The sequence below is a fragment of the Pleurodeles waltl genome, chromosome 6 (genome assembly GCF_031143425.1).
Source record: "Pleurodeles waltl isolate 20211129_DDA chromosome 6, aPleWal1.hap1.20221129, whole genome shotgun sequence".
Classification (NCBI taxonomy): domain Eukaryota; kingdom Metazoa; phylum Chordata; class Amphibia; order Caudata; family Salamandridae; genus Pleurodeles; species Pleurodeles waltl.
In genome coordinates this window covers 711,031,691-711,058,046 of record NC_090445.1, presented here as the reverse complement: position 1 = coordinate 711,058,046, position 26,356 = coordinate 711,031,691, and the positions used below count along the sequence as shown (strand labels likewise).

Genomic DNA, 26,356 nt, shown 5'->3' with positions numbered 1-26,356 from the left:
CATAAACCTGTGACCTAACGGCTTGTCTGCTACTGGAGAGCCAGATCACAGTTACACTATATTAAGGCTGGAAAAGCACAACTGGTTTTCTCTTTGCAGGGCTATCGTGTATTGAATGGCAACCCAGACAGGGAAAGTGTTCAGTGTCCCTCAAGCGCAAGGAGAAAACTCCCAGCATGTCAGTGCCATACATTTGTCTATTTTTAGAAATAAACCCCGCTTTAGAGATTTGTTTCTGAAAAACAAAGAAGAATGCTTAGCAAGTAAAAACAAAACATGGTGCTTGCAGTCAGGGTTGCATCGAAGGAGGAGTGACCGGTGCAGCTGCACCTGGCGCTGACCTCGGGAGGCACCATATTTAGAAATAGCACAAAAGCACATGCTGCAAAGTTCCTTGTATGTCTAGAAGTTTTCAGGCAAAAACAAACATGTCAAGATAACTCTGGTGAATGATATTTCTGCTGAAGAGAGATCTTTTGTCTAGTGGCAGTTTTCACTCATTATAAAGGGGCAGTGGGTTGATATGCTTGCTGCAAGAAGGTGTACCGTTCAAATAACTGAACTGTGTTTTATGAATCCCTCAGTAGGTTACCTCTTCTGTCACAGAGATCCTTTTGTTCCTTGTAGTTCATAAGTTACAAGCCTAACATAGCACAGTGAGCTATGAATTGTAACAAAAGAGCTGCATACAGACTGCATTGTATAGTTTTCCCCAAGTCTTTCAGTATACTAATGTGGCTAAAAAAGGGGTTCCTTTCGGTAGAAGTACATATTTATTAGTAGAGCCAACCAAGGTAGTATTTTTTAAATCTTGAGTTTGTGCTTCTCTAGACCCTCTTAAAATATACTGCCTAGTAGTATTGGTGACATGTGACTCATAATCTTGTAATTTTCATTTCCTTATGTAACATTTCCTTTAGACTGATTTATACAGGTATGAATCATTGGCTCTGTATAATGAGTGTGTGTTGTAAAGTGCTCTACTCCCTACACTAGTATGAATGACACTATAAAAGAAATGCATGAGAGAGAGGGGCTATGGTGAGATGTGTGGCCCTGGTGGAGCGTGGGGGGTGAGGGAATTTGTGTGGAAGGAGGTTTCTGGGGGTGGGGGGTCCAACAAAAATTGTCACAATGGACACCACCAAAGATGAAGCCGACCCTGCCAGCACTGCATTTGATGGAACACACACTGTCATAAGATATTCCCACCTTGGTTGGATCACTTTCCTTAATCTACGTTCGCGTGTAAATTGTGAAATTTATGTTTGAATTATGATCCACTTGCATAGCATTCAGTTCCTATGTAAATAGAATAGCTCCTACTGTAGAAGTACTCATACATACATTCATGGAACAATCATATGAGAGGAGGGCTGCTGCATATGGACTTTGACCCATAATAATTGTTGCTTACTTTGGGGAGCCACCACGGATGAAGCTTTCTGTGGTGGCAATTCCATCATGTCAAGGCAGCATGATGGAAATGTCATCACAAATCTGGGAGGGCACATTTTCAGTACCCACATTTAAAAGGTTTCTGATGTGCCGGGTGTTTTGACCCAGCCTGTCAGGGTCATTTCAATGGGTTTATTGTGCAGTCTTGTACTGATTTGCCAATGCCAGAGATCGTGTCAGATTGGCCAACCTAATTTGGACTGCTAGTCCAATGCCACTCTGGAAGAGTTACAGCTGCCCAATTTAGGGCCAGATTTACAAGGCCCTCGTGTACCCGGAGGGTCACATTTTTTGATGCTCCGGTGGTGCTGTGCAGTGCGCTGTATTTACAAGATGGTGGTAAGCCACTTTTTGTGGCTTAACGCCACCTTGTAAATACGGCCCCTTTACATGCAACACTTTGCGTGGAAGAGGCGTGCAATGGGTGTTGCTGTGAGCATTCCACAGCAGCACCCATTGAATTTTGACCCTACTCCACATTTATGAGATTTCTTAAATCTGAAGCAGCGCCAAAATCTAATGCCACCCCAGGGGTGGCATGAGCATGGCGCAACAAGGAGAAATGTATTAATTTACCCTTGTTTTTTGCTCTTTCTATGTGTGCTGCATTCTGCTGCACACATAGAAAGAGCAAATCGCCACAGAAGATTATTTTTGTGCAGGAACACGTCTTTTCCTGCACAATAACAACTCTCCCCCTCAACGCAGCCGTCCTTTAACTATGGCGCAAGGGTGGCTGGATTGGCGCACAGCAGCAACTGTAGTGCCGCCACAGGGGGAAACACAAGGGTCCGCCCTACTATTGTAAATGGGGTGCATCCCTGCGCCAATTCTTGTAATTCTGGCCCTTAGTTCCCAATATTGCAATATTGAAGCAGCTATTTCTAAAACCTCAGGAACACTGCCATTTTCTGACATCTATTAGAATTTAGTTCGTGGTAGGTGATTGCAGAAGAGCTAAAGCTATACAAGGTGATTCCTCATGCTGCTAGAAACTAAGACATTTCTTATCCCAATCCAATTATGGGTAATAGCCAGCCATGCAAACTCTAACCATCAATGGGAAAAAAAAGCTGTGGTCACTCTCTCTAGTCACAAGAAAATAGTAAAACTGTATCCATATTAGTATGCCTACGTACGGGTGCACACCAGTACTTTTGGGAATTTACAAGCATTCCCAGTAGTGTACCTACAAAGCTGCGCGAAGCACCGGCTTTGCAGGTGTACTACTGGGAGTGTCATGTGACATATCCCACACCTCATGTTCCAGCTTTGCAGATATCTACACTGTGCTGATTTAAGCACATAAGGAATGGTGCCCCCCTATGCAAATCACGTTTTTTTTTCTCTGTCGGGAAATATTTTATGCTGTAAAGAAAGCCTTTCATCAATGCCCTAAATCTCAAATCTAGGTATGATCCGTTCCCTTTTACATCCTTGAATGAGAGCAATTACAACCCTTGCCTGGAGAACATTTTGAACCATTTCCTGATTTCCAGGGTGGCATGGGGTCGGATTTCAATTTGTGAACGCCCACACCCAAAATGTAATAGTTTGTGGATGTCTTCAAACTTGCAAGACTAACCATGCCCTTTAACAGACTTCTTGGGTTATGCTTTTCGAATCAGAAAAGGACAAATCCGTTTAGGCAGATACATACTGAGTGCTACAAACTCCTCTCTCTTCTTGAAGGATTAATTTAGTCCTTGCTTACCCCTGGAGTTCCTAAACACATATTATCCTTGGTGTAATAGCCCATACAAACTGACACATGTGTAATTGTTATTAATAGGATTAGAGGTGCCCGCCTTTGTGTATATTCATGGATATATAGTAATGTCCACTAGAGAGATATATTAGTATACTTGTGTTATTTTTCAGCACCAATCTTTGGTATTGTATTGTACTTATGCGTTTTACTTTTCTCTGCAGGACGGCGAGGTAGTTGGTATTAACACCCTGAAGGTCACAGCCGGAATTTCTTTTGCCATACCATCAGACAAAATAAGGAAGTTCATGGCCGAATCTCATGATAGGCAGGCCAAAGGTACGGGTTTATACACTTCCTGTCCAATCCCATGCAGTCAGAATGGGCAGTGTAATGTACACATAAACACAGAAAAAACAATATGTTTAAGGTGCTCTGCATCTGGGCAAGATGCAATGATTTGTACAGGGTAATGTGGGAGTGGAATTGAGTTAAGGAACTATGAAGGACAATTTGTGTGGATAACATGAAATGATATGAGCATATACAAATGTGAATTTGAACACGATGAAGTGGGTCGGGCGGGTTAATGTGCAAGTTGGTTCAAAGCAGGAGCCTGTGCAGAACAATGTATACATATGGAAAAAATAAATGAGCATTTGCTTGAAAATGTACATATTGTTAGATTTTTTAGCTTTTGTTAAGCATAAACTCTTGTCAATTATGTGAACTTCTGCAGTGGAGGGCTGTCAAAAGAGGGCGTATGTTAGGAACTTTTTGTCCTTTGGTTCCAATCGTATGATCTATTAGATTTCTCTGGCCTACATTTTCAGGGTGGGAGCAGGATGACATGGTGAACTAATTAGTGTATTGAACAGGAGCGGTTTCTGCCTCATGGGCGCTGGGGCATTGACCCCTGATACTTTTGCCCTCTTGTCCCCCCAATATGTGTGAGTGTGACGAAATAAACATCATTTATTTTATCTTCCTGACTGTGCTAGCCCACGGCAGTTACAGCGGCAGTTCAGCTCTGAAGGATGTGGGGCCTAATTGACTAGACTGTCAGTGACTATCAATCAATCAATCAAGTATTTGTAGAGTGCATTACCACCTGTGAGGGTCTCAAGGCGCTGGGGGGAGTGGGGAGGGGCTGCTACTGCTCGAATAGCCAGGTTTTGAGCCGCTTCCTGAAGGTCAGCAGGTCTTCGGTCTGACGTAGGGGCAGAGGAAGGGTGTTCCAGGTCTAGGCGGCGAGGTGGGAGAAGGATCTGCCTCCGGTTGTCACTCTTTGGATGCGGGGGACAGTGGCGGGAGTGAGGTCGGCGGAGCGGAGTTGGCGGGATGGGGTGTAGAAGGTGATTCATCTGTTGAGGTAGGCTGGACCGGTGTTATGGAGCACCTTGTGTGCGTAGGTGAGGAGTTTGAAGGTTATGCTTTTGCTGACGGGGAGCCAGTGTAGGACTCTCAGGAGGGGGGTGATGTGGCTGTGGGCATCGAGGATCAGGCGTGCGGAGGCGTTTTGTATGCGTTGCGGTCGTTTGAGGAGTTTGGCCGGGGCTCCTGCGTAGAGGGCGTTTCCGTAGTCAAGTCTGCTGCTGACGAGGGCTTGGGTGACTGTTTTTCTTGTATCTGTGGGCATCCATCTGTAGATCATGCGGAGGGTGTTGAAGCAGGATGAGGAGACGGCACTGATTTGCTTGGACATGGAGAGTGTTGAGTTGAGGATGACACCCAGGTTGCGTTCGTGGTCGGTGGGTGTTGGGGCTGCTCCCACAGAGGTCGGCCACCAGGAGTCATCCCAGGCTGTGGGGTTGGCGACGAGGATGAGGACCTCCGTCTTGTCTGAGTTCAGCTTCAGTCTGCTGTTTCTCATCCATTCTGCAACGGCCTCCATTCCTTCATGGAGGTTGGATTTGGCGGTGAGGGGGTCCTTGGTGAGAGAAAGGATCAGTTGGGTGTCGTCAGCGTAGGAGATGATGTTGAGGTTCTGTAGCCGGGCGACGTAGGCGAGAGGGGTGAGGTAGATGTTGAATAGTGTAGGGTTGAGGGATGATCCTTGGGGAATGCCGCAGATGATCTTGGATGCTTCAGAGCAGAAAGGGGGGAGGCGGATGCTCTGGGTTCTGCCGGAGAGGAAGGAGGTGGTCCACTCCAAAGCTATGTCCCGGATCCCTGCGTCGTGGAGGTGTGTACGTAGGATGCGGTGGCAGACAGTATCGAAGGCGGCCGAGAGGTCCAGGAGGATGAGGGCAGTGGTTTCGCCGTTGTCAAGCAGGACCCTGATGTCGTCGGTGGCTGTGATGAGGACAGTTTTGGTACTGTGGTTTCTGTGGAACCCTGACTGGGAAGGGTCCAGGATGTTGTTTTCTTCGCGGAAGTGGATCAGTTGTCTGTTGACGATCTTCTCGATGACCTTGGCCGGGAATGGGAGCAGGGAGATGGGATGGAAATTCTTGAGGTCTCTCGGGTCTGCTATGGTTTTCTTGAGTAGGGGTTTGATTTCAGCATGCTTCCAGCTCTTGGGGTAGGTCCCGGTCTCGGAGATGTCGATGATTTTGCGGAGGTGGGGTGCAATGACTACACATAATACAATGGTACTGGCAGGCATTGGCGCCTAGTGTGCATGTTGGATGGGACAGCTGTCTTTCTCTGGCCAGCCCGACATGCGCACTAAAGGATTCTCTTCACTTGCTCATTCGTGAGTGGGGGTCCACTGATGAACGGTGAATTAGCCTGCTCACACCAATCCTGGCCCTGTTCTCATGCTGTGTAACAGCAAGGGAGCAGGGCTGGGCAAGGCTGCTCATGGGCCAGGGGATCCGGGCGGAGATCACACCTTGCAGAGATCTGACTTTGTCGAGTCGTCATGCTGTGGTGTGCGCATTTTCCTTCTGACTTTGAGCCAACGAAATCGAGTGACACAGTGGGCCCTATTGTTGATCACAACACAAACAGTCCACCACGTTTACCTGAAGCCTGAGAGACAGAAGTAGGTGGCACAAAGTTGTTTTATTTACTGGAGGGTACAGTATTTTATCATTTGAATCTTGATTTACTTTTCGGCGTCTTCCACGCATGCTTGTTGTTCTCATCTGAATAATGTAATGTAGCTGGTGCTATTGTAAAGCGTTCCAATATCTTCGGGTACACTTTGCGTTATGCAAAACTAATTTGAATTTCTGTTGTATAGGAGCCCTATTTGCCCATCGAACAAATGATTAGATGTATTTAATCCAGGATGGTAAGTCCCAAATGTCATTCTGAGTACTATGAATACCTCTGAGTAGGGATTTACGTAAATTACGTGTCGGTATCTCCAGGGTTGGGTTAACACATTTATATTGTGCAATCTGACGGTGTCTTGAAATTTCCGGCATTCCAGTTTCCTCACTTTAACGCAGTGTACTCTTCAGCAAATTGTTTTATATTGTACAGTTGAAACACAGCTTGACCAGTTAGTAATGCAGAAACATTGGTGACTGAGTCCCGTTTTTATTGGACCACTGTAAGCAGCAAGGAGGGTAATTAAGTCCTTGTCCCTTGTCCCTCACGTTTTAAAAACTCTGATGGGGCCACTAGGTATGTGCAGAGCTTTTCTCTACCATCAATACATACATATGGCACCTATAATAAGACATTGCGGAGTCAGTCACCCTTCCCCCTCTTTCAGGGCCTCAGCAATGAATGGATTCGCTATGCCAGACTTTCTATGCAGACGTGCACGGGGAAGTCACTCACTGTATACTCTAGTGTAAACTGGCAATGAAATACATTGTGTCACATATAAAGCACAGACAACAATGGTTGTATGAGAGCGAGATAATGGCAGGCAAGCTGCTGGGTGACATGAATATTGCCCATACCCCTGCTGAAAGTGAACACTATGCGCTAACTGATAAACTGGTTGTAACATATGCCTAATACTTCAATCTAAGCAGGGTGTGTCTGATATCACTTTCATTCGCATTGCTATTCGGTCATTTATCCACCCACTCTCAAGCTCGTCAGCACACCCACCTATTATTTAATCAACTATCCATCCATCTCTCTATCCTCCATCTATCCATGCATCTACCTACACTTCCATCCAGCCACTCACAATTCTATTCATTCATTCATGCCTGCAGTCCTATATCACTTTGATTCTAAAATCAACTGCATTGATTTTTTGTTATCAAAACTTTGATAAGATGGTGCTGGATTTGCAGCCTCTCGACCCATAAAGAGAGCCGTAATGTTATGATGAAAGCCTCTTTGCTATAACTCGCAGTGCACCACTACTACATTTTAGCGCTGAAGTGTGATCCCTTAGCCTAATATTTGTGATCCCTTAGCCTAATATTACGCCTCATACACCGCAGGAGGCACGGTTGCGATAGATGGGAGAAAGGACTACATTGCTTTAGCTGTTTGCCCTCTAGGATCGCAGTACCAGTACTGGATGATCAAAGAACAAGCCACAGAAGAGCAAGGCCACTGACTTCTTTCTCTTGCCCTCCTTCATACACTTGTTTTATGTATTATACCTTTACTCCGCACTGTTGCTGGAGCTGTATTTCAGTTTCCAGGACAATGCTTACTTTACTTCTCGTTATACGTAGTCTATATCCATTCATTCAATGTTACTTTATTAAAGTTTTGTGTTTCACTAATTGAATAGCCTCACAAACAAAATGCTCGTCCACTTAGCGCACAAGTACCGTGTGTAAACATTGCACTGTTCGAGCGAGGTATTTTCTGTAACAAAGACAGTGCTTAATTCGTAAATAAAAACATGCCGGTGACCAATGGTTTCCTTTGAAACTGCTGCAATTAGATGTGCAAGCACAGAACACTAATGCAGCATAATCCTGAAGCCATCTCGGGCCTCTTCAATCCATTTATAGCCACTCCCTGCTCCTTCAGCTCACTCTTGCAGTTTTCTCTCTTTGTAACACATTTTTCTTGTTCTCTTCCTCGCCTTTTCCATATGTGTCTTTTGTTCGCAGTAAATGCTTGAGGCTGAAAAATAAGTGCCAGTGCCCTGCAACGAAAACACCGGCTCAATGTAAGCACTGAGCAAAGATTAACCCTAATTTGTTTCACTGTAGCTCAGGTGCTTCAAAACGAGGAATCTCAGGCCCTCTGGAAGCAGTTCACAGTGAAAAGACTTCCCTGAGCTGCTAATGTCATGGGGTGGTAGGAGAATTTGCTAAGAGATTTCCCTTAAGGTGAAAAGTGGTATTCTTAGGGTTGAGACCAAAGATCAATGGGGTGCATGCCAAGAGGTGTTTTCCACAAATTAAATGTAGTAACTAACATTGTGAGGAACTCTTGAACCCAGACGTTCGATGTTGTAGTTTTCTGGTGCATGAATAGAGTTGTATAGGGATGGACAAAGATTAGCTGGGGTTTATTGGTTGCATGTGGGAAATGTGTATCCCTTGCTATGGGGGGGCCTCACTCTGGTCTCTACTGCACAAAGCTATCTCTGAGAGGATCTTCATTTGGGTTCATAGGTGGAGCTGTAGGGAGTCCTTTAACACACACTGTGGGAGCTGTAACTCTATGTGCATTAAAGGAGTCTTTAAGGAGCCCCCTCACATTTGTTTGGGTGCATAGGTGTTTTCATGGGGAAGCCTTAAGCTCTCACTTGGATGGTTTAGTTCTGAAATGACAGTCAAAGCCCTTTTACTCCCATTCAGCTCAATTAGTACAGGTAGTGCCATGTACAAATAAATGAACTGCCTGTCTTAAACATTGCAATAACTTCACCCTCTGAAAATAGGTGCCAAAAGTTCTATGAATATGTCCCCATGGTGTTTGGGCTGTAAGATGTCTGTTCTAAGAGAACGTGATGTAACAGAAGGCATAAGTCCCCCAACAACTGAGATCATAAACTGAAAGGGACAGAATATGCCAAAATGTAATATTTTTATTTTCCTTGGGGTGTTTCTTGTAAAGGTTACTTATATCGTAGTGAGCTGAGCACCTCAAACTACTACTCAAACCTCAAAACTCAAACCTTTTTACATTCCCAAATTTACTTACAAATGCACCATTTGTCCACTCTTTTTAAAAAACAATTCTAGGAGGGATAATCCCTCTGATCCCCACTTAAGACAGTCGGGCTCGCTCACCTACGACAGGTCACACATCATAAACGTTTACACCCCACCGCTTTAAAATGTCACCAGCCGCCACTGGTATTGAAATCACTGACTGGTGTTACCCTTGGTTGGTGAGTATTACTGGTTATTGTGTTGGACCATGGCCAACATGTGGCAAATGTCTTGCTTTGCCTGATGGAATAGTCACATTTTCACAGATTGTCTGCAGTTTAGGGCCCATATTTATACTTTTTGACACTGAACTGCGCTAACGCAGTTCAGCTTCAAAAAGTTTACAGCTGTCTAGCGCCATACCAAGACACCAGCTGGGCGTCATATTTATGGTATAATGCTAGCCAGTGGTAATGTCCGGCTATCGTCATAGAAAAAGACGCCAGCCGGGTGCGGGAGGCGTAGGATGAACAGTGGGTTTAGCGTCAGAGGATGACGCCAGTACGGGCAGAGGCAAAAAAAATGCCTCTGCCGAGACTAGCGTAATTTTTTGATGTTAAAACCCCATGGACATGACTCCTGTCTCAGTTAAGACAGGAGTCATTCCCCCCGACCCCATCCAGCCAAATGGCCATAGTGCCATAGGGGCACTTTGAAAACAATTTAAAAAAAACTTACCTAGACTTACCTCGGATGGGTCCCCCCATCCTTGGGTGTCCTTCAGGTGTGGCTGCGGGTGGGTGGGTGTGTCCCTGGGGGCAGGGAAGGGCACCTATGGGCTGTTTCCATGGTCTCTGAGCATGGAAAAAGGCCCACAGGTCCCCTAACGCCTGCCCATACCCAGGCATTAAATAATGGCTCTAAGCAGACTTAGCTCCATTATTGAAGGCCCTCCTTCTCCCGAGTGTGATTTTTGCACGGGAGGATAAATAAAGCCCTGGGGCCTTGGAGTCATTTTTTTCCCAGGAACACCAGCCTTGCATCTCATTGACGCAAGGTAGTTTTCCGCAGGCAAAAAATGACTTTAACTCCAATATTTTGGCGCTAGACATGTCTAGCACCAAAATATAAATATTGAGTTAAGTTTGCGTCAGATTTGCGTTAAAAAAATGACACAAATCCGGCACAAACAGAGTATAACTATGCCCTTAAGTGTTCATTGGTGATACCTATGTTGGGTGGAAGGGAGCTCTAGAGTTCTGCTAACGAGTCTGCTAATGAATGACCACCCATTTGGAGTTTTGTTGGAGGGTACAATGGAAGGGTTAGCGAATGATCAAGCAAAGCCACGGGGTGTAGTGACAGCATTTAATTTTCACACGGAATTTGCAGCTATTGAGTTGGCTCCTTAGTGTAGAATGAAATCAATCTGCTAAAAAGATGTTACTGTTGTTATATGTGGTTTAGGTGATTACAGAGCAATGTGCTGCCAAACAGACAGGTAATTCCCTGCTGTGAGTTAAGGTTCAAGGCTGATGATTTAAAGAGAGGAGGCATGATCCCTATGACTAGTTGTTTGTAAGCAGGGCAAATATGAGCATTCAGTTGTTTGCAAGGTAAGCTGTTTGGTGGTTCAAGGCATGTCCTCCTCTGACTCTCCCATGACTACTCAAAAGAATATTAGTGAAGCCTTTGAACAGTAAAGTCCATGATGGTAAGAGAAGTGTAAGTGAACCATTTTTCAGTTAAAACGACGGGGATAGAACCATCATTTTTGGTAACATCTGTTATTATAATATTGTTAAAACAGTGGATTTGTAGCTGTGTGGTGAGAGATGAGCAGTTGTAGTAGTGAATACTTGGGACATTTCAACTGACCATATTCGGAGGTTAGTAGTTTCCTACTTGTATTGATAGGAAGCAGGCTAAGATTTAATAATATTAGTGGCAGGGACTCATGAGGGTATGTGTTGTGGAGGTATTGTTGTCCAAAGCTTTGCTAATGGTTTTTTGAAGATTAGCTTTGGTGTAGTGAATTGTAGTTGTTTGTTGGTCATACTTCCAGCCTGTTTGCTATGAACTGTTCTGTATTTTCCATTATTAATGTTGTGGTAGCAGTCTACCCAAATTGTTTTGCGTTTTCTATATGAGTATTTACATTTATCAAGTTTTATTATTGGAGTTTCATTGGCTATTTAATTACACAGCTTAGTTAGTCTGACTGGAAGATTTAACACTTGATATTTAACACAAATTCCAATTGTGGGTGTGCTAACCACTGATTAAGACATGCTTTGTGATGTTCACTGCAGTGTGTGATTAGGGCATTGGATTAGATAGTTTGGATGTTTACTTTGAGGCCACAATAAAGTTCCTCTGGAATTGTAACACATTGATTGTTATATTGATATCACAAAGGTCTCATCTAGTTTTCAATTATTATACAAGAAAATGTGGTTGCCAGCTCAATCAGGTTCATCTGTACTTAAAATGTTGGAATTAACTCAGTTTCTATGGCAAGTTATATACCTTTTATCAACATTTTAAATAATAAATCAAAATGACTGAGATGCAGGCTCAGGGCATTCTGCACAGATTAAAAAGGATCTGCTGTCGTTTTGACTTGTAGATTGTTTGGTAGAGCTTTCCTCTGCCCTATGCAAAATGTTTTCAGTTATAAAACATAGATTTATAATTCACTACCGTTGGGAAAATAACACAAAGCCTAAAACTACATTTACAAGAACAAACCAAACATATAGGCTGGCTGAAATTATTTTATCAGTCAGGGAAAATCAAAAGAAATGTAGCAGTTGGTCAAATAAATTGCCTTTTTCATACACGTATCAGTTGAGATTAATTAATTTTAGGCCATCAAACGCTATGAATGTATTTGTACCCGTATTCATTTGCCGTGAAGTTAGAAAACACAATACATTATTTATTACCGTTCTTTTATCTTTTTTTTTAGTTTGGCAAAATTGGAGAAGAAATACTTTTTTTTGTTGGGAATGTCAAGAGTGAAATAATTACGTAGTTCTGCTGAAAAATATTGTTTTGAGGTGAAACGGAACAACATAGAGTGACACATTAATACACTCAGTCCAAGTTTATCATTGGTTTATGTTCAAGATAACTTATTTCTAAATGTACTCATTTGGTATTATTTGAATGAAGTACTATTACATGGCATGACTGGTCACCTTAGTGATTCCCTGTGGAAAGCTATGCCTCTTACATTTTGATTAATAATGTGAGCCACACAGAGAATTAAGAAGTGAAGGCTCTTTAGCTTTAATTGAGGTGTTAAAGCAATCTGTGCTTTTCATAGCAAACATGTACTGCGTAAATGATTATAAACTTTTTTTTAAATAGGAACGTTTTATGAATTCATAATAATGAAGCTGATCGGAAACAAATAATCTCAGAATGGAAAATTAAGACCACAGAGTTCAACAAATGATAGCACACGGCATTGGTCAAGTACCTGACTTTGTGCACAGGCGTCAATTTTACTGACCTACTCAACAGGTGAAGAAACTTGCTGGCAAGGCGTACAGAGGTTTGGCAGCCTAAGATAACAGTAAAGTAAACAGAAAGGAAGCAGTTTTCAAAGCAAATGCCAGCCAGTACTGACAATTTAAAAACAGTTTGGGGTTACATATTCATGATGGCCATAGGTGGAATTTTCACCAGATGCTTTCCTCTCAAAGCTTATCCTTCCTGTGCAGGACGGCCATTTTGATGCAGACCCCGTGCTGCAGGACTTGATAGATATGTCAGCTTTTGCGATGCTGTTATGGAAAATGTGGCATTCACCCACAATGGAAGACAAAGGGGGTCTTTATGAGTTCAGCAGTTTCATGACCACCATATTGGCGGCGGCGGTTGTACCGCTGATGGCCTGGTGCTGAAGACCACCATATTATGACCATTGTGGTGTTCCCAACAGAACACAGCCAAACTACCATCAGTACCACAAGTGCGGTCAGGCCTCAGACCAGCATGGACCATGTTTCTGGCAGACACATTACGAGGCTGCACACTGCCAAGGTTTCCACCGTGGTCGCCCCACCACCAAAACCCTGGCGGAAACTAACAGAATAAAAAGGAGACACTCACCTTCAGGAAGCCATACCCATTTGGAGCCACCATGGAATCCGAACTCGAAGTCCTCCCACTGCTCTTTCTCGCACTAAGACTCCGGAAACATCGACCAAGACAACAACCGTAAGTACACCCACCTAGCACCCACAGAAGGGAAAGGCATTAGTGCACACACACAACATGCACACCTCGGACGGCCTGCAACAGCCACACACACACCCATATGAACACACACCCTTACATACACACATGCACACACATACTATGCACATGCACACCCAAACTACACACACCATGGCCAACACACATGCCATACACACACCAGCCCACACACACTCATCACCACCACTGTCCAACACAATCATACACACCACCACCGAGTCACACAATGACATCACAACCGCAACTCCACAAATGCTTCGCCGAGCAATTACACTGCACACCTACACATGACAACACATACTGACTGTAGGAAGGTAGCCTCTTTCTAGCATTGTTACCCCCACTTTTTGCCTGTTTGTGAGTATATGTCAGGGTGTTCTTACTGTCTCACTGGTATCCTGCTAGCCAGGACTCCAGTGCTCATAGTTAAAACCCTATTTGTCAGTGTGTTTTATATGTCTCACTGGGACCCTGCTAGTCCTTGCCCCAGTGCTCATAGTTTGTGGCCTGTATGTGTATCCTCTTGGGTAATGACCTAGAGACCTCAGGTTGGGCTAAGGTAGAGTTTAATACCCATGCATCCATGCTGGGTATCCCTGAGGAATTGCTTCCTCTCATTTCAGCTGAAATGAAAAAGCAAAAGGCGAGAAAAAGGACTGAAATCTCAAGATCCTTCTCCAACAACAGGTAAAAAGGGCATCAACGTATCCCCTGCCACTAAGGATACCAGTCATGTGGTGGGATAAACCTCTCCTGGGGTGGAATCTGTACTAAGGGCACCATAAGCTACAACAGCTGTACTCCCTGAGGTAAAAGTACCTCTCTGTGGGATAACTAATCCTGATGTGAAAAATTGCACCATTTTAGGTAACATGGAGCATCCCTCCAAGCCTACCAGAGAAACCTTAGTGCAGCAGCCCTGCACTACCTCAAAACACTTAGGACAGCAGCCCTGCCCTAGTGTGGAGCTAATGGGACAACAGCCCTGCCCTGCTTCAACTCAAGAGAAACAGCAACCCTGTTCTCTCTTACAGTCATATGGACACACCTTTTGCCCAGCTATGGCTTTATTGAGACAGGATCCCTGTCTGGCATTCTCATCACTTGATATAGGCCCAGTGGACCAGTCCCACTGCTCTAAATTAAAACATACTGATAGGAACTCTGAGAATATAACTTCACATTGTTGGCTAGCTACAAAACTCCAAACAAGGTGGTTCACATTCCCACAAGGAAGTAACCATACAGTGGATGATAAAGGGAGTAACCAATCTATTGCAGAGCTACTCTCCACTAATCACCACTTAGGCAATAAAGACTCAACTGGCCAAGGTTAGCCTTATTGTCCTTCATTTGGGGGGAGGGGGTTATGTATGAAGGTAGCCTCTTTCTAGCATTGTTACCCCCACTTTTTGCCTGTTATTGAGTATTTGTCAGGGTGTTCTTACTGTCTAACTGGGATGCTGCTAGCCAGGACTCCAGTGCTCATAGTGAAAACCCTATTTGTCAGTGTGTTTTATATGTCTCACTGGGACCCTGCTAGTCAGGGCCCCAGTGCTCATAGGTTGTGGCCTGTATGTGTATCCCTGTGTAGTGCCTAACTGTGTCACTGAGGCTCTGCTAATCAGAACCTCAGTGCTTATGTTCTCTTTACCTTTCAAATTGTCACTATAGGCTAGTGACCATTTTCATCAATTCTATTTGGCACACTGGAACACCCTTATAATTCCCTAGCATATGGTACCTAGGTACCCAGGGTATTGGGGTTCCAGGAGATCCCTATGGGCTGTAGCATTTCTTTTGCCACCCATAGGGAGCTCAGACCAATATTACGCAGGACTGCCACTGCAGCCTGATTGAAATAACGTCCACGTTATTTCACAGCCATTTTCCACTGCACTTAAGTAACTTATAAGTCACCTATATGTCTAACCCTCGCTTAGTGAATGTTAGGTGCAAAGTTACTAAGGTTGAGGGCACCCTGGCACTAGCCAAGGTGCCCCCACATAGTTCAGGTCAATTTCCCCGGACTTTGTGCGTGCACTACATATAGGCCAATACCTATATGTAGATTAACAATGGTAACTCCGAATATGGCCATGTAACATGCCTAAGATCATGGAATTGTCCCCCATGCCAAATCTGGTATTGGGGTGCCAATCCCATGCATGGACCCCGAGTACCGCCAAACCAGCTCTCTGGGGTTTTCACTGCAGCTACCGCTGCTGCCAACCGACAGACAGGCTTCTGCCCTCCTGGGGTCTGGGCAGCCCAGTCCCAGGAAGGCAGAACAAAGGATTTCCTCTGAGAGAGGGTGTTACACCCTCTCCCTTTGGAAATAGGTGTTAAGGGCCTGGGAGGAGTAGCCTCTCCTGGCCTCTGGAAATGCTTTGAAGGGCACAGATGGTGCCCTCCTTGCATAAACCAGTCTACACCGGTTCAGGGATCCCCCAGCCCCTGCTCTGGTGCAAAACTGTACAAAGTAAAGGGGAGTAAAGGGGAGTGACCAGTGACCTCCCCTGTCCATCACCACCCCAGGGGTGGTGCCCAGAGCTCCTTCAGTGTGTACTAGACCTCTGCCATCTTGAATCCAGAGGTGTGAGGGCACAATGAAGGCCTCTGAGTGGCCAGTGCCAGCAGGTGATGTCAGAGAATCCTCCTGATAGGTTCTTACCTGATTGGAGGGCCAATCCTCCTCTCAGGCTATTTAGGGTCTCTCCTGTGGGCTTCTCTTTGAATAACAAATGCAAGAGCTCACCAGAGTTCCTCTGCATGTCCCTCTTTGACTTCTGCCAAGGATCGGCCGCTGACTGCTCGAGGATGCTTGCAAAACTGCAACAAAGTAGCAAGAAGACTACCAGCGACATTGTAGCGCCTAATCCTGCCAGCTTTCTCAACTGTTTCATGGTGGTGCATGCTCTGGGGGCTGTCTGCCTTCACCCTGCACTGGAAGCCAAGAAGAAATCTCCAGTGGGTCGACGGAATCTTCCCCCTGCTAACGCAGGCACCAAACTTTTGCTTCACCGGTCCTCTGGGTCCCCTTTCACCATGACGAGCGTGGTCCCTGGAACACAGGAACTATAGCCAAGTGACCCCGACAGTCCAGTGGTCCATCTGTCCAAATTTGGCAGAGGTAAGTCCTTGCCTCCCCTCGCCAGACAGTAATCCTGTGTACTGCATGAATTGCAGCTGCTAGGGCTTCTGTGCACTTTTGCAAGGAATCCTTTGTGCACAGCACAGCCCAGGTCTCCAGCACTCCATCCTGTATTGCTCAACTCGCTGAGTTGACCACCGGCTTCATGGGACCCTCCTTTGTAGTGTTGAGATGACTGCCAGGCGAAGTTTTCTTGAACCCATATTCAAGTACTTCTGCGGGTGCTGCCTTCTTCTGCATGGGCTCTTTGGGTTGCTGAGGGCCCCTCTGTCTCCTCTTCCAAGTGGCGACCTCCTGGTCCTTCCTGGGCCCAAGCAGTACCCATTTTCTTCAACTGTGGCCTTTGCAGCTAGCAAGGCTTGTTTGTGGACTTTCTGCATAGAAACAACTCTGTATCCTCCAACATTCCATGAGACATCTTCTATGCAAAGGAGAAGTTTCTGTCATCTTCCGTTGTAGCAGAATCTTCAGCTTCTTCCACCCAGAGGCAGCCATTTTGCACCTTCATCCGGGGTTTAGTGGGCTCCTTCCCCCCCGGACACTTTTGTGACTCTTGGACTTGGTCCCCTTACTTTACAGGTCCTCAGGACCAGGAATCCGTCTTCAGTGCTTTGCAGTCAGTTGTTGTCTTTGCAGAATCTCCCATAACGACTTTAGTGTGTTTCTGGGGAAGTAGGGTCACTTTACTCCTAATTTTCAGGGTCTTGGGGTGGGGTATCTTGGATACCCTTAGTGTTTTCTTACACCCCCAGCAACCCTCCACACACTTCACTTGGCCTGGGGTCCCTAAGTGGTTCGTATTCCACTTTCTTAGTATATGGTTTGTGTTGTCCCTAGGCCTATTGCATCCTATTGTATTCTATAGTGTTTGCACTACTTTCCTAACTGTTTACTTACCTGATTTTGGTTTGTGTGTAATTTTTGTGTATTTTACTTACCTCCTAAGGGAGTATATCCTCTGAGATATTTTTGGCACATTGTCACTAAAATAAAGTACCTTTATTTTTAGTAACTCTGAGTATTGTGATTCTTATGATATAGTGCTATATGTTATAAGTGGTATAGTAGGAGCATTGCTTGTCTCCTAGTTCAGCCTAAGCTGCTCTGCTATAGCTACCTCTATCAGCCTAAGCTGCTAGAACAACACTACTTATCTACTAATAAGGGATAACTGGACCTGGCACAAGGTGTAAGTACCATCAGGTACCCACTATATGCCAGGCCAGCCTCCTACACTGACAACAACACGTAACAACGCCACACAACCAATCAGCACTAACACACTGCCATAAGACGTTCCATATGTCACACCACGCGCACACACAACACATATGACAAAGCTATCACTACACACACGGGCGCACACACAACAGCCGCAGAAGGGTACACAACACCACCATAACACATGGCAACGCAAACAATTTTGCTACACACTTGCATGTACCAAACACAAACATATCCTACACACAATATACAGCAATGACAGCTGGACTAATGGCAGGGCCACACACACACATGCAGCCCAGGCTCAACAGCTAGCACACCCAACACACACTAAACAGACATGCAAAAAGAAAGGCAGGACAAGTATGTTTCCATCAAATCCAACATCAGGTTCACCCAGATGTATTATAAAGGTGAAATGGAATAAAAATAAATAACTATATACAATCATAAGGCCATTGGCCAGTCCAATGTTCATCCTGCCAAAGGCACAAAAGGTACTTCACTGTGCCACTACTTGACTCCTGACTACAAAATGACCTCCACAGGGAAGGAGCATCAAGGGGGCAGGCATGCACCTCAAGGGTGAGGTGGGGCTGAGAGGGGGGTCCTTGGGCCTGGGAGGGGTCCGTGGGCTTGGGAGTTGCAGACTCCTTGGCAGGGGGAGGTGCATGGACACTACTGGGGGCAGGGGAGGACTTGGAGGTGGAAGGGGTCACAGAGCACTTGGGGGTTTCACAGGGTGGGAGAGGGGTAGGGAACAGGGAAAACTCTGAGAGGCAATGTTTCGTAGACACACAGGGACAGTCATGGCAAAAGGGTTTGGGAGTGGAGGGAGAGGGAGTGGTTGTGAGATGTGTCTTGGTTGATGTCTTGAGTGCAGGTGCGTGCGTGGAATGCTTGTGGGTGCTGGGTGTCTGTTGGTGAGTACGGGTGGTTAGGTGTCATGGGAGGAGGGGAGGAGGAGGTGCTGGGAGATGCTATGGTGGATGGGTGATTGTCCATTGAGGTGGTGTCTGCAGGTATGGTATATGTGCTGCACGTGGGGGGTGTCAGTGGTTGTGGTGGGTGCGGATGTGGTGACTGGGGTGAATGTTTGCAGGTCTGCTATTGTGCTGACTGTGGGTAAGATAGGACTGGTGGCTGGATCCGTCAATGATGGTGTGGTGGCTGCAGGTCTGTCTGGTGTAGTGTCTGTGAAGGAAAGGGTGGCGGGGGAGTCAGCGCAGGGAGTGGATGTTGCTTTGTCTGCAGGTGGGTGTTGCATGTGTGCATGCCGGTGGTGAGTCTTGTGGTGCTTGTGTTTGTCTGAGCTACCCTTGTTTGTTGAGGTGGATGCTTGCTTGTATGTTCATGTGCTTTGGATGGGTATGGGGAGAGGGGTGTGGCATTGGGAAGAGGTAGTTGGTGGGTGGACAGGAGACAAAGGGAGACTTGCTGCCGTCAGAGTGGAGGCCCAGAGCCTGAAAGGATCTCTGTAGGCCAGCCATGGCACTGTGAATGCCCTCCAGGAACACATTGTTCTGTTGGACGTGAGCTGCCAGTCCCTGGATGGCATTCACAATGGTGTACTGTCCCACAGACATGGACCTCAGGAGGTCAATAGCCTCCTCACTGAGGGCAGCAGAGCTGACTGGGATGAGGGCAGAGGTGCCTGCGGTGAAGAAGATGACCATCTTCCTGAGTGAGTGGACAAGGGCAACTGGGTGGGGAGCAACTGGGAGGGCAGTGATAGTAAGGGGGCTGGCGGACAAAGATGGTGCTGGGGTGGTCCCAGATAGGTCCGCCACAACCAAGAAGTGTCCACCAAAGGAGGAATCTGAAGAGGAGGTGGTAGATCCGGTATCCCCCGTGGCACTCCTCACCCTCTGTCTCACCGAATCCTTCGATCTCGCTGGTGCCAGCTTCATGGGTCCCGTGGGCTGCTGCTTCCCCACTCACCTGTGCCCCCACTCCTTCGCCAGACTATGCTGATGCACACAAAGAGAGAGAGAGGGAGGGGGAGAGAGACAGATAGGGGGGGGAAGGTCAACGTATACCTCCCATAGACACAGTTAAACATGTTAATCTGTGAAATTACAATTCATAGCTAGACAATTGCAATTGCCATCACACATTATCTACATCATGTCTTTACATATCACTACCACCCACACCTGTATGCCAATCCTCACACATACATCAATACCTAAGTAGGACAGCACTACTAGAGTCATCCCCATTATGCCAACCAAAGCCCCTTATCTGGCACAGCATGCCATGGATGCAGTATCAATGGTATGCCTGAATACACATCTTACCTCTCCATACCCGTTATACTCATTGAATATGCAGCTGACTGAATACAACACTTCAGGCCTCTACAGTAACATGATACGTGCATGTCCTATGTGACATGTCAATCACAGCACATTGAAGACAACTCCTCTCACAGACCACACTGCACCTACCTGTCATATTACATGGCTGGCCACTCAGTACAGTTACGCCATTATGGAAAACAATTCTGATTTACCCAATACAAGTCAGACCCCCCACAAAGTTCGCTTCTGATGTGTACTATGTGAATCTGTGGTACAGCCATGTGATCAGACAGACCCTAACACGGTGCCAGTGCAGCTGACACACAACACATATAACACAACTCATTATACTGCTAAGTGCACCTATAATGGGCCATGTACCACATAAAACACATCTAAAAACATCCACTCAGTGTAATGCCACAACAGAAGTACAACTGGAACACACACATGATATCATGGACCACTTTCAATGAACCCACACGGGCAGGTGCACCAGTTAGACTACGTACCATGACAACTCCAGCCTCACACACACCATTCAACAAATGGCAAAACCTGTCACAGAGCCCAGACAGCACACATCTCAGAGGGGAAAGTATTGCAATAATTAGTCACACATGGACATGCACCACTGGCTGTATACCAATTACATACCTCACTACCACATAAGGCAGCCTGAGTTGACTGAATCCAAATATTGAATCACATCAACATGCCATGTATCATGCAATACCCAAACCAATCCTAATCTGCCACTACCTGTTGCCCAAGTCAAGCTGTAATAGTCACAGGCCATCAGATGTGCCCCCAAATATCCAGTATGACATTATGTAGGCTGTTATTCAGTATTGCACCATAGGAATTGATAGGGCCTTGCCATACATGTCATTTACACACCATGGTGACAAATAAGGGATCTCCCAGGTCAATTACCACCTCTAGTACCATCCCATAGGTTTGAACTTTCCCCACCCCCAAAGTATAGCTCCTAGGTATGCATATTATGTGCACTCTGGCCTCATACATTCTACATATTTCAGTATCCCAGTTCGCCTACCTACACATACCCTACAGTCAGCAGATCAACTATCAGGCCTATACTCCTGTCCCATGAGGGCCATTCTTGTGGTGGAACTGTAATGCCAGCCCCACAATCTGTCTGTACCAGATACAGTACGTGAATTACACTGTTGCAGTGATAAAAGGAGAGTCACCCAGTAGCATGTACAGGTAGGCTACACAGATGGGACTGGACTGACACCTCAGAGCGACTAATGCAGATGGATGGAGCTGGTCATACGCAATGCTTAGGGTGATCCAAACACTCACATCCATTGTATGGCCAGGATGGAGTCAGACATGTGATTATGTCATCAGTGTATCTCCACATTACAGACATGGAGAGGTATGGAAATGTGAAATATACATTCACTGACAGTAAAGCAGGAAACATATCTACTTAAGAAACTGCCAGGGTTCCTAATACCCGTTACCAATTGATGATTTACATGTAGCATAAACAACAATGTCACTTTGCCTCCCTTGAGGCACCCAATCCCATCTAAGGCCAGGCATGTCCCAGGATAGAGTCAGTACTCACCCAGTTGTGGATGCTGTGCCCATCCACCTCAGGGTAGGCCGCTGCCAGTATGTGGGCCATTAGGGAGGTCAGGATGCAATGGGCACCCCTCCCTCATTGGGAGGACATTCCCAGCTGGGCCTCATTGGTCCTCCCACCGCTTTCTGCAGTGGGTGCTCCCCCGGCTATGGACCCCCAGGACACGCCATATCCCCTTCTTCTGATCTGCGTTTACCTGCATGGGTGACTCAGACAGAAGGTGAAAGTCATGTAGCACCATACCAACAGCAGTGGACTATAAACATCAGACTCACCAAATGCCCACACATACACATAGTCAAGGTTCACATCCCTTAAACCCATGCCCCTTAACCCCATGCCCCCTGCATGCATGTACTCCCTGACCAGTACACTTACGCCATTCACCCTCACACACACCCCTATCACAGATGACTATGGCATTGAACTCGCCTGCTCCTTTGGTGCCCCATACAGCTGTCCATACAGGGGTAGGGCCCCTTCCACCAGCTTCTCCAACTCTTCTTGGGTAAAGCCTGGGGCCCTATCACTTGCAGGACGTGGCATGATGGCTCCCAGAGACATTACACAGCAGCTCATGTAGTGGAGGTCTTGCTTGCTAGAGTGTCAGGAGTCAAGTGAGCAAGGCTGCAGAAAATGGCAGTCACAGCCACTGCGTACAGGATCGTCACCGCTGGCGGTGATCGCCATTGGTCCCATCCCCCATAGGCAGCAATGTTAATCAATGAGAAGTTGTACAGCGGTTGCGACCGCCAACCGCAATGACGACACACTCCAGCGAAATTAGGTCACTTCCAACTGTCCCGGGCAGCAGGACAGGCAGCTGCCATTTTTTGCACATATCATGCCTTGCTGCAGCTACATACGTGCGCCATACACGTTTATTTACCTGAATGCGTAGCAGGCCTATGTTGTGCCATCATGGTTAGGCTGATACATGTGACCTGCGTGACACAGTGACGTCATATGACCGGTTGTCAGGTGACATGCACGTCGGAGCCTCATAGGCGTTGTAACCAAATAGGTATATAGCATGATTACATAAATGCTCAGTGCAGGACAGCAAAGTGTACCAGATATGGAACATTACACAAGTGATGTGTGTCACAAACTATTGATCAGGGACAGCAATGTGCAGCAAGGATGGTTCCCATGCCGCATAGCATGCCCAATATAGTATGTGTCAGCAATGTGAGGCATGTCTACAGTGTTGGGTGTGTGCAATGAGGACAGGGTCAACTGACATGTGTGGAGTGCTTCTCATATTGTACATTCTCTCCTCTCTATCCTAGATGGCCTTTCAGGAGGAGATTGAGACATGCACGAGTGTACTGTCCGCTAGTTGACCTTGCAGCCCTGTAGGAGAGGCATATCACCCGACCTATCCTCTGAATCGTCACACCATCATGGATCTTTGTGCCCAGTTGGAGCCAGAACTCTTGCCTGCCATACGTAATCCTTATGCCATCCCTCCCACAGTCCAAGTCCTCTCAGTGTTACACTTTCTTGCCACAGGCTCCTTTCAGAATACAGTGGGCTTGGCAGCAGGGATGTCACAGCCCATGTTCAGTCTTGTTTTGAAGGATGTACTTTGTGCTTTCTTGAAACACCTGGACAGCTACATCAGGTTCCCCCAACGTGTGGATTTGGCCTATGTGAAGACAAACTTCTATGAGATGGGATACATACCTCATGTAATAGGGGCCATAGATAGCACCCATATAGCTTTGGTTGTTCCCAGTGCCAATGACCAGGTATATACATACAGGAAAAACTACCACTCCATCAATGTTCAGGTGGTGTGTGTGGCAGACCAGTACATCTCCCAAGTGACAGCCAAGTTTCCAGGATCTGTGCATGACTCTTTCATTCTGAGGAACAGCAATGTCCCTGACACGTCGAGAGAGAGAGAGAAATAGAGAGAGGGCTTGGCTCATTGGTATGTATACATTTGGATGTGTGTTTCTGTTTTGGCACTTGTCATCACAATCTTTTCTGTGTCTGTACCTGTACTGTAACAGGTCCCACATTTGTGCACACAGGTGACTCTGGCTATCCTAACGTTCCCTGGTTGTTGACACCAGTGAGGTACCCTGCTACGGAAGGGGAACTCCGTTCCAGTGAGGCCCACGGCAGGACGAGGCGTGTAATTGAAAGGACATTTGCCCTAATTAAGGCAAGATTCAGGTGCCTGGACCTCTCTGGAGGTACCCTCCTCTACACTCCCCAAAAGGCATGCCAGGTCATAGTTGCCTGCTGCATGCTTCACAATCCTTAGACGTCAGATACCATTACTAGCTGATGATGAGGAGTCAGCTGGACCAGTGGCTGGTGATGCAGACATAGAAAGTGATGAGGAGGCAGATGAGGAAGTAGCAGCTGACTATAGCACAGAGCTCATCAATCAATACTTCCAGTAACATACAGATATGTTGTGTGTGTACTTGCAAGTGTTGTATTTCCACATTGTTTGGTGTCAGTGGTCCTCCTGATTCAAATCATCAGTGGTGGTGTAATGTGTTCCTATCCCTATGTGTTTGTTGTGGGAGGTGACTGACTGCATGTAAGGTGCAGAGTTGCAATGTCTATTCTCTAACATGTGCACTCTATGCAGGTTGCAAGTATCACATCTCCTGTGGACAGGCCTGTATTGTGCTGTGTGTCCAGCATTCTCCTGTTCTCATGTCAGTCCAACAAGTAACTGTGTACTGTCAATCTTTGCTTCACCTACATATTGCTTGAGGCATTTGTGTTCATTAGCCTTTGGTAACTGATTACAGAATAGAGATTAGCCCGTAACAGATGCCAGCTACAGTGTTTTGTGATGTATTCCCTGAGACAGGTGATGTAGAAGTGACATCTGTTGTGCCCTGTATAGTTGGCAGTCCACACTGGGCACGACAACTATGACCTGCATATGTGCTTTGTGTGCCACCATGCCTACTATCCTGATGTAAGTTTCTGTCATGGTATTTTTTTAGGTTGGATCAGTGGATATGCTCTGGTGTGTGGCTGGACTAGTGACTCCCTTATATTTGGCCTGGGACATGTCTTTTGTTCTATGCCTCCTGCACCTCTCTCTGCTGTCCATTACACCGCCTGTTGATTTAGGGGGCCGTACCCACATGACATATTGCTGAACAAACATTTGTATATGTAAAAATAAAGACACATATGTATTTGCTGTGATCTAGTATTTATTGTGCATTAATTGTCACACAGGGTATGAGTGGGGTCATGGTGGTTGAAATCATCAGAGTAGGTGGCACAGCTGTAGGTAGCACAGATCCATTGTCCAAGGGCTGTGGAAAATGGAGAAATGTTATTGGACAGTCAACAGGGTGTCTCAATGGCACACAAGGGAGAAATACAATCAGGAGAGGGTCACTTCCTGGCAGTGGGTTTTGTCTTGTCATGTGCTGCAGCCAGATGTCTGGGTGGATGTCCTTGTTTGTGGGGGGAGGTTCTTCAGCTACAGTGGGAGGGGTGCCTGTGGGCTGTGGTTCCCCTGGCAGGGCCTCCATTCTACTAGCTGCCACAGACATTGAGGGTTCAGATGTGATGTGACTAGTGGAAGGGGCCTGTTGGTGGGTGGAGGAAGCTTGCTGGGTGGTGTTAATTTTCTTGAGCACTCCTGCAATGGAGGCCATGGTGGCAATGTGGGCCTGCCACTGCTGCATGACCTCCTGGTGGTATTTCCTCTGCAGCCTTTGGTCTTCCCCCAATATGTTGATGATCTGGCCCATCCTGTCCTAGGATTGATGGTATGCTCCCAGGACTTGGGAGATGGCCTACTGTTCAGGTGACTGCCTTGGGTGCCCCTTCCTCTGGCCCACAGGTTCCCAACCATATGCCTGTGCCCTTGGCACAGTGTGTCCACTCCCAGTGTCAGCAGGACCTTCATTGTCTTGGGTGTGAGAGGTCGACTCAAGTCTCTGTACGGTCAGGCACACTATTGATTGAACAGTCTTTGGGACACAGGTTTGGTGACGAAGGGTTGGCTGTAATGTTGGTGCCACAGGGTGGGGGGCGGGGGTTGATGTGGGCAGGGTGAGGCAGGGAGTGGTAGACTGACCAGGGGTCCCAGATGGGGCCAGGTAGGTCGTCATTGTCCAGACATACAGCAGCGTTGTCCTCACTGCGGCTTTCATCCTGAGGAAGGCTGGCAGTCTCTGGTAACCTCTCCATGGTGGCACTGGCAGGGGTACCTGTGGATGGAATAAGATAGGATTAAATGGTGGAGGTGTGAATAGTTGTGTCTTTGTCTGATGCATACAGTGGCTTGACTTGATTTCCAGCAATGGCAACAACAGGTACAGCACTGCTAACACAGTTTGTGCATGTTGGATTGTGACATATGTATCATGCTCCGTACGGGTTGTTGTCGGTCAGGCTTGTTAACTTTAGGTCAGTGGGTGGGTTCTGTTGCTGTGTGATTGTTCACATGACAGGTATCCCCTGTTAGCATATGGCAATTCAGGCTTGCTTGTTGAGTGGGCATGGCTGTACATTGAAACATGGTGTCCAAGAGGGAGGGGGGTAATATATGTGGATGCAAGATTGCTTGTCCTGTCTGTGCATGTAGTAGTCCTCAGTGGAAACATCCAGTTGGTGTAACTGGTGCAATCGTCATAAATG

General features: G+C 46.4%; 1 protein-coding gene across 1 annotated transcript in view; it reads left to right on the top strand.

Annotated features, from left to right (window-relative positions):
- Positions 1-26,356, top strand: part of HTRA1 (HtrA serine peptidase 1) — a 229,406-nt gene that overhangs the window by 178,334 nt on the left and 24,716 nt on the right. Inside the window, exon 6 of the mRNA XM_069239178.1 lies at positions 3,391-3,505. Within this exon, the coding sequence (XP_069095279.1) occupies positions 3,391-3,505 (115 nt within the window). The remainder of the gene's footprint in view (positions 1-3,390; positions 3,506-26,356) is intronic.